This window comes from Papilio machaon, chromosome 5 (assembly GCF_912999745.1).
Source record: "Papilio machaon chromosome 5, ilPapMach1.1, whole genome shotgun sequence".
In the NCBI taxonomy this organism is placed as follows: domain Eukaryota; kingdom Metazoa; phylum Arthropoda; class Insecta; order Lepidoptera; family Papilionidae; genus Papilio; species Papilio machaon.
This window is the reverse complement of record NC_059990.1, coordinates 5233430-5242713: the sequence shown is the minus strand read 5'-3', so window position 1 is coordinate 5242713 and position 9284 is coordinate 5233430. Positions and strand designations below refer to the sequence as shown.

The 9284-nt window shown below is 34.6% G+C and overlaps 1 protein-coding gene across 1 annotated transcript; it reads left to right on the top strand.

The window, feature by feature from the left end:
- The first annotated feature begins 1981 nt into the window (after nucleotides 1-1981).
- LOC106708721 (N-acetylglucosamine-6-phosphate deacetylase) lies at nucleotides 1982-5526 on the top strand. The gene is made up of 6 exons (XM_014500268.2): nucleotides 1982-2369; nucleotides 2467-2741; nucleotides 3809-4027; nucleotides 4250-4385; nucleotides 4461-4637; nucleotides 5231-5526. The coding sequence occupies exons 1-6, from the start codon at nucleotides 2165-2167 to the stop codon at nucleotides 5413-5415; spliced, it is 1197 nt and encodes a 398-aa protein (XP_014355754.2). The 5' UTR covers nucleotides 1982-2164; the 3' UTR covers nucleotides 5416-5526.
- The last annotated feature ends 3758 nt before the right edge of the window (nucleotides 5527-9284 follow it).

Here is a 9284-nt window from a genome sequence, read left to right as displayed (position 1 = left end):
CTCGTAGTTTGACCTCGTAGAAAATGGATCGCATTCAAACTTTAGTTGCGGTAACGAGATTTTCATTCACTGTGTTACACATGACAAATAATAAGTATTATATCTCGTCCGAGCATTAAAAACTTACAAAAACGAAGTTATTAAAAATCTTGAGTTGAAGCTTCTTAAGTCCAATACATTTTTGCATTACTATTAATATGTTATTTCATCATTTTTCTAGTATAAGTAATTTATTAATTATTGCATAATGATAAAAAAGTATCGTAGCTATAGGCGCTACAATAACATATTTATCTGTTACAATCCTTTATGCACAAAGAGCACTTTACTACCAACCTCGCTTGTCTTATCGTCCGAAGATATTAGAAGAGGAATTAATATTTTTATGCAACTTTTGAATTTTAGTAACGTCTCTATTAGTCCCTAAAAGAGATGATTTTTCGAGCTCACATTATTGTTATGGCCAGGAATCAAATATTCCTTATAAAATAGACGATTACTTTATTTATCTAGAGGTAAAAGCGCAACGACTCCGCTGGCTCGGCCACTTAGAAAGAATGGATGATGTTCGAAGTGCCAAACGCACATACTTGGAACGACCGAGTGGTCGGCGCCCAGTTGGCTGTCCCAGGTATCACTGGATGTATGAGATGGATATAGATCTTCTGGAACTCCAAGTCCGGAACTGGGTTGGGACAGCACGAGATTGGAGAAAGTGGAGGCTTATTTTGTCGGAGGCCAAGGCCCACTTCGGGTCGCTACGTCACCCTAGTAAGTTAGTTAGTTATAGTGCAGTGCAATATCTGAAGATACGGCGGTTAACGTCAAAATGAACGGCTCTTTGGTTAATCCATCCATTCATCCATCCATCCATCTAAACATTCCTATTTATAATATAAGTAGGATTGTAATCTAGAGATCGTATCATATGTTAACTCGGTGAACAACAACATCATCAACCTGCCCTTATCCCTATGGAGGGTCGGCACAGTATGTACTACTCCTCCATACATCTCTATCAGCCGTCATATCTGAATTTACCCCCTTCTTACGCATATCCCCTTTCACACAATCCATCCATACTTTCTTTGGTCTTCCTCTACCTTTATAGCCATCCACATTCAATCTCATTACTTTTTTGTTTATATGATTATTATCATCCCTCCGCATAACATGTCCAAACCACGCTAACCTTCTGCTCCTCAATTTCTCGATAACTGGCGCTACTTTCAAACTTCCTCTGATATGCACATTCTTAACTTTATCTTTTCTTGTCACACCACACATCCATCTTAGCATACGCATCTCAGCTACATGCAATCTTCTTTCATCCGAAACCTTGGTGGCCCAACATTCAGTACCGTACAATAAGACAGGTCTTACGATTGACTTGTAGATCTGTCAGTGAACAACAACAAACAACAATAATTTTTGTGCGGGTCTGAATCCCATACAAAAAGTAATGATCTCCTTTAGTAATGTGCATATTATGTACAGGAGTTCGGCAGCGCCTTCTCAGATATAGCAGCAAATTTTTATAAATGACTATAAACATTTCATACTTTAAAAAGCTTTAAACAAAAAATATATTATTTTTTTATGTCTTACATAAATAATATCCTATCTTACTAATATTATAAATGCGAATGTTTAGATGGATGGATGGGTGGATTTTTGTTAGAACGTATCTCCAGAACATCTCGACAGATCTAGATGAAATAAATAAATAAATTAGGTTTAGATGTAGATCATAGTCTGGAAGAACACATAGGCCCGCGCAGACGGAGACGCGGGTGACCAAAGAGTATAGTAAGTATAGTCTAGTAATATGTACGCGGGCGACAGCTATTTTTTAAATAAAGTAACTGTTTTATTTTCAATCTGAGCGTAAAGAATGTTAAAAAGAGTAATTATGTCACTGTCATCATCAATTTCAATTTGACAATTGACAATAACTTTCAAATATCTGTTTTGTTGGAAAACACTTCACCAGTATTTACATATTGCCCTCATTCCTCTCCAACATTGAAATGCTTTACATTGAAGTTCATTCAACATAAACTCGATAAAAACTGTATCTCTGTACCGTTACGTGCAGGCTTTCATTTAAGTATTTGATGTCCTAGCAAGTGTTTGTGTTATTTTTAAATTAATTCCTTTTAAGATGAAACCTAAATCCGGTTTAACAAGATTCCATAACTGCAATATCCTTCGTGGTGGAAAAATCATCAAGGAAGATTTATGGATACGTGACGGTAAAATAGTAAACCCGGAGCAAGTATTTTACGTAGAACAAGCAGAAGCCGATATTGCCATTGATTGTGATAATTTACTGATTACTCCAGGATTTATTGACATACAAATAAACGGTAAATAGAAAAATCGTATTTTAATAGCTTGAAGTAATTTTGTTTTTATTAGTTAAGGGAGACATATTAATAAAACATTTAAAAAATTTTGTGACAGGTGGCTGGGGTATTGACTTTTCATTTGATTATGACAATGTAGAACAAGGAGTTTACAAAGTAGCAAAAGAACTTCTGGCCCATGGTGTCACATCATTCTGCCCGACAATGGTGACATCTGACAAAAAGAAATATGCTTCAATTCTTCCTCGTATCAAGAAGACTCCTGGTGGGAAACATGGAGCAACAATATTGGGAGTTCATCTTGAAGGACCCTTTATAAGCTTAGAAAAGAAAGGTGCACATTCTGATGACTACATTATTAATCCGTATAAGGTAAGGAATAAATTATTTTGATTAAAAATTATACTTTTATATAACATAAAGAGATGTACAAAATGTGTATTGAAAACTTATACAAAGTAATATCCACTGTTTTCTTCAACATCATAGAAAGTGTGGCTGCAATGCCACCCTTTTTTGACATACTATCTTATCAGCTATCTTGAAACACCCTATTAGTACCTTTCATACAAACAGTACCAACTGAAACATGACACACTGTGCATGACTTCATGGTCAGCAAGATGACTATATTTATTTCAATATTATAACTTCTAACTTAACTTATAACTTCTCAACAATAATTATAAGAGCTTAACTTTTATTGAACTTTATAATACAAATAGAAATACTATTTTCAAATATCTGTAACATTGTAAAAACATAGTATTATTTTTTTGTAATGGATGATGACATTTTTAGTTTAAATATCCAGAGCAGATTTAATTTATTTTGCAATGTTTACTTCTAAAAGCAAATTATAGATATCATATCATGACCTACATTTATAACTTACTATCTTGTTCATTGAACTCTTAATCAACACTGTTATATACACAGCTATAAGTGTCTCATCTTATAATCAATATAAATACATTTATTAGCTATTAAGTTCTATACTTTAATTATTATATTTTATTCCAATACTAAGTGGACATTAACTCTTCACTTATGGTTCATAAATATTGACGCTGGAAAGCATAAACGCTGTAACCATTGAAATCGCGAATATGTTTTTCACACATTAATAATTTAAACCTTTATCAAACGATAATGATTTTATTATAGGTTAGCACAAACTACACAACATTGCTAAATATCGCATGCTTGTAGGCGTATCAGCTCACGAGTTATGATTTTTTGGCTCTTCTGTAAAATTCATACTTTCGGGGTTACAGCGTTTACGCTTTCCAGCGTCGATATGTCCAATTTATTACAATGGGAATATGGTTTGATTAGATTGGTTCAATACTAATATCTAAAAACTTTTAACAACACTAAAGGATGATAAGACAATAAATTAAACAAGAGACAACAAATTAAGCTTTTTATATTTTCAGGGATTAGAATCACTCTATGATATCTATGGCTCCTTAAATAATGTTATCATAGTTACCCTAGCTCCAGAACTACCGGGAGCTTTAGATGCAATCAAGGGACTTACAAGTCTTGGAATCAAAGTCGCTCTTGGCCATTCCACAGCTAATCTAGCCGATGGTGAAAAAGCTGTTAAATGTGGAGCCAATTTGATAACACATTTGTTCAATGCAATGCTTCCAGTAAGTGAAATCACTAACATATTTTATATCTTACATAACTGTAATTACACACTCAGTATAAGCTGACAAATGCATGCTTTTTGAATCGGGTTGCATACATTCTGACAAAACTGTACACAAATAGAACCGTACATATTTGTATATCTATGGTTCTGTCAGGGTAAATAAAACATATGATAGTACTTCAGGCACTTGTTTCATTACTTATTATTGATTTTCTAGTTCCATCACCGTGACCCTGGTCTTGTTGGACTTCTTGCTACTACAACTGAGAAGCAAGTGTTTTACGGTATCATATCTGATGGCATTCACACTCATCCAGCGGCGCTTCGTATAGCGTGCAGAACTAACTCAGATGGTGGGTATTTTTTTAAATTAAAACTGCAAGGAAAAAAAATCAATGTTGTAAAACTTGTTGTAATTCTTGTTACAGGTTTAATTCTGGTTAGTGACGCGGTGGCAGCTCAGGGGTTGCCCGACGGCACTTACTCCATCGGGCCTATGTCTGTTAGCGTTGAGAACGGTCGCGCGTACGTAGTCGGCACCAAAACTCTATGTGGTAGCACTAGCGCCCTCGACGAGTGCATTATTAAATTTAAGGAAGCTACAGGTATATTGGATCTTACCTACATGTCATCTTACTAATATTATAAATGCGAATGTTTGGATGGATGTACAAATGGAGAGATGTTTGTTAGAATGTATCTCCGGAACGTCTCAACGGATCTTGATGAAATTTAGCACAGATGTAGAACATAATCTGGAAGAGCACACAGGCTACTTATTAAGTTTTTTTTTTAATTCGCGCGGTCGGAGTCGCGGGCGACAGCTAGTAAGCTATATCTATACTAATGTTATAAAGAGGAAAGATTTGATTGTTTGTATTGAATAAGATCTGAAACCACCGAGTCAATTTGAAAAATTAGTTTACTGCTGGGAAGCTACACTATCCCTACATAGGCTATTACTATAGATTTTTTTAATTCCACGCGAACGAAGTCGCCGGCGACTGCTATTTTAAAAGTAAAAATCCACCCTTACAAAGCCTGTATAGACTAGTCAAGAGTAATTTTATTATGTTTTTATAAAGTGTTGCCATTGTTTGATATATCGATAAAAAATATATATATAGAAATATATATTAAATGGACAACACTTGACTCATCTCTCTTTTACAGTTAATAATTTGTTACTTTCTTTCAGATTGTTCCCTAGAATATGCGCTAGAGACGGCTTCGTTACATCCAGCCAAAGCTCTCGGTATTGAACATATCAAAGGCAACTTAAACTACGGCTGTGACGCAGATTTTGTTATAATGGACCCTAAAACTGTCAAAGTACTATCGACTTGGATAGCAGGGGAATGCGTTTACACTGCACCTAAATGATTTAAGTATATTTTTTCAATTAAATAAACTTAAAAGTGCTTTATTACAAATAAATAGATAAAATCTATTTAAGACATAAATATGTGATTATGCTGCTGAGATATACTTAAAGTAATCATTAGAGGAATTATATATTTTTTCCATGTTATTAACATATGCATGATATCGTTTGCATGTGATGATTAAGTACATTTTATATTTACATCACCTAAATATTTTTATCCTATGTGAGTTTAAGAATTTTTAAACGAAAATAAATTTGACACAACTGCATTTTTTCGTCTTTGTTAATGTAGAAATAATTTAAAAAAATTATTACTGCTTTAAATTTTATAAAAGTTTGATAGTACTGTACAATCAAGTCAATTCAATAAAATTTAAGTTGACATGAATTTATTCATAAAATTGTTGGATAAAAATAGTGGGTTTTTGCATTAAAAAAACAAGCTTTAAGTTGGGTACTGACATGTTATGAGGTGTAATGTAACATGTTAAACGAGCATTCATGCAGTTAGTACGTAGTTACGGGGAAACCAGCGAAGCTATAACTCGTAACATGCTTGATGTGTATATTACATTACGACACGTAACTAGTTAGTACCCAGCTTTAGATAGAACTGTAGTAAGTAATGGCGGCTTAAACTCGAATAGCTCACTACAAAAAGATTGTGACAATGTATCCATTACCAGTGCAAATGTATTTTATTTTTATTATACACGTGAACGTCAGACCTTTTGTTTCATTTTCAAATCTTCCTATCTAATATAAATGCGAAAGTTTAGATGGATGGATGTTTGAAAGTATCTCCGGAACGACTCAACGGATCTTGGTGAAATTTAGCACAGATGTAGAACATAGTCTATAAGACCATCAAATTTTTTAATTCCACGAGGACGGAGTCGCGGTCGACAGCTAGTATATACATAGAGCTACAATAAATAACACGAGTCACGTGACGATGAAATCGTATCGGATGGTGAATTGTAATTCAACATTATCTTAAAGGCGCAATTGTTTTTGAATTTGGAATAAAACAAGAATATTTAGTGGCATGGAAAATCTTTATTGAAGTAAATATATTTATAAAGTCAGTACAATTTAAGTTCAATAGTTTCCAAAAATATTAAAGTGCAGGTTGCTGATCACCTGGCAATGTTAAATATGATTATTTCTTAATTAAAATACAAGCTAATATTGAGAAAACTGTAATATGTGAATAATAACATGTATATACCTAAATAAAATCATGACAAAAATATATTTTAGGCAGGCTCTGAATTATACTGCTCTGTGATGTTATTAACCTGGCCACAGTACACGACAAAAACTTAACTCCGCTAAATTACATGAAATTTCGTATCGTCGCAACGCAATGCTGCGCTAATACCATTGCAACAACTTACAAAATTCTCAAGTAACTTCGGCGGACAATCAATTTGGTCAAACTAAGATGAACAACTAGTTAAAAATAAACTTTTTCCGTCCACTCGTGTTCAACGAAAGCTATCTATAGTCCGAACAATAAAATCAATTCCCCTACAGCTTGAGGCGTCGCGTCGTGGACAAAATCTGTAGATAACGAGTTGGGCATCTTATTTTATAATAAAACCAAGTTACAAACTACGCAATGTATATTAATGTATACAATATTACTAAGTGTATGTATGTATATAATGTAAATACATTTCATGAAAAACAAAATAATATCATGGAATATTCAAAGAGCCAAAATATTTGAGATTAACTCTACCTCGTTACCAATATAATTCTAAGATCTAGGCACAATGCAGCAGAGACTCCTGTATTGAATAACAAGTTTCGTTGAGAGTGGGACAAAAATACTAATACACCAATCGACCACCACTGCGCAAGTCGACTCCGCTGGACACATCATCTGCTGGACTGCACTCCGAGCCCTCGCGGCCACGTCTTTTGACGTGGGTATGTTGTGCAAGTACTCGGTTACAAAAGTAAAATGGGTATGGTAGGTAGCGGGTAGAGCGTGTCCGGCTCGGTAGAAGCAGACCAGTGTAACGTGTCCAGCGGCCGGGGCCGATAGCTGCCGACGGCCGCACTCGCCGCGACAACACGCCTTCGAGGCAGACTACATCTAATTAAACTTTAACATTTACAATGCTTTCAAATCTTCACGGAAGGTATTGTCTGTTAGATATTTCGTGTCTCCGCAGCCTGCGGCCATACGCGAGTACGACTTCGCGTTGGCCGCCACCTAACTTTACAATACTTTTAACAGATTTAAATTATTGAGCAATATATATACTACTACGAGAATACAATAGACATTTGCTCGGCTGCACCAACTTTACAAAAACTTCACGTAAACCCGAAGGTCAAGAACCAATGCACACTCCACAAATGTCAATTTCGTATCATGAATTAAAAATAAAAGTCGTAAATCAGAATAAGAAATCTTTGGAACTAAATTAAAATATGCATTCGGAACATGCAAATTACAATAGAAATTAAAATTTAAATAAAAAGATAAAACGAAAAACTCAAGTTTGTAATAACCTAAGATATAACTTAAATCTAATTTGAAAACAAAAGCCATTTTACGTAAATCTAAACGAATACAGGATATCACGGGGATTAGTAATTTTAATAAAAACAAATACAGTTCTCACATTTGGACAAACATGTACAAAGTGTACATAAACATTCGGGGCCGATGACGGCAATGTCAATGTACATTCTGTCCACACCGTCGCGTGCGCTAGGCTGAGTGAGTCAAGTGACAAATGTATACATTTGGTATGATATGTTTTGTTTTTACCGAACAATTTGAAGAATTTCTAAATGGCCGCAACACGAAAAAAATTATGCTTACAGTTAGAAAAATCAAATCAATTAAAAATAAGAAACTACAATACGTAAATACCAAGAGTTGTATATTAAAATATTTGTACTTTTACTGACTAAAGGAAAAACATTGGCGACTGCTAATAATCCTACACTTGTAAAAAATAATAAACATGTATAATGTATGTAAGATTGAAAATGGTCTTCACAAATTCGTTCACTCTAGACGTGGAATGCAATTAGAATTCTTTAACAATATTAAAAGGTATAATAATATATTAAATTTTTATAATCAGCTCAACAATGTATATAATCTATAATAATTTAAAAGCCTAGATCCAAACTGTGATATTTATTGCACAAGCACTCATGTGGCTTAATAATTCCAATGGGAACAGAGCTCACAACCTCATGTTTAATGTTGTTCTGAAATGTGGAGTGGAAAAGGAGCGATGCGAGGCGGCCTCCCTCGCGCCTCGCACGCCGCCTACGACAACTTGTGTAGTACAGAGATCACTATACTTGTCGGGCAAGCAGGTGATCAGCTTACTGTGTCCTAACCAGACCGAAACAACTTAAATGAGTTTAAATTAAAATCGCCGAAACCCACCCAAGTCTTGTTACGCGGTCCGAAACACATATATACTAATAAATATATATTATTGAAATTTACCTCCACAAACTCCACCGAAACTATCGAGCTGTGCTTCGTGCCACAAACCTAGGCAATACGCCCACCTCCAATAGGGAGGGTAACTTTTTAAGAGCTCACCTTGTGCGCTGCGAACCCTACGACTATCGCATTAATTGGCACTGAATACGTCTACAAGCGAATTATTCCAAATCTATCCGAAACCCTCTAAATAAGAAATGTTTTAAACAACGGCGAAATACGACGAACAATAACGAGCTTTAAACGGATAAGGATGCAGCCTTCAGTGCCATATAATGTGATAACTACAACTACTCATTTATTGCTGGATACATAAGGGAATATAGATTTAAGAGAAATATATTTACCAAAAATTGTTTTAAAGTGTATATATAT

Excerpts from the sequence above, each read along its gene's own strand:
- LOC106708721 (XM_014500268.2), top strand. The coding sequence starts at position 2,165 with ATGAAACCTAAATCCGGTTTAACAAGATTCCATAACTGCAATATCCTT. Across the intron at positions 2,742-3,808 it reads ACATTATTAATCCGTATAAG|GGATTAGAATCACTCTATGA; the intron begins GTAAGGAATAAA and ends TTATATTTTCAG. Across the intron at positions 4,386-4,460 it reads GTGCAGAACTAACTCAGATG|GTTTAATTCTGGTTAGTGAC; the intron begins GTGGGTATTTTT and ends TTCTTGTTACAG.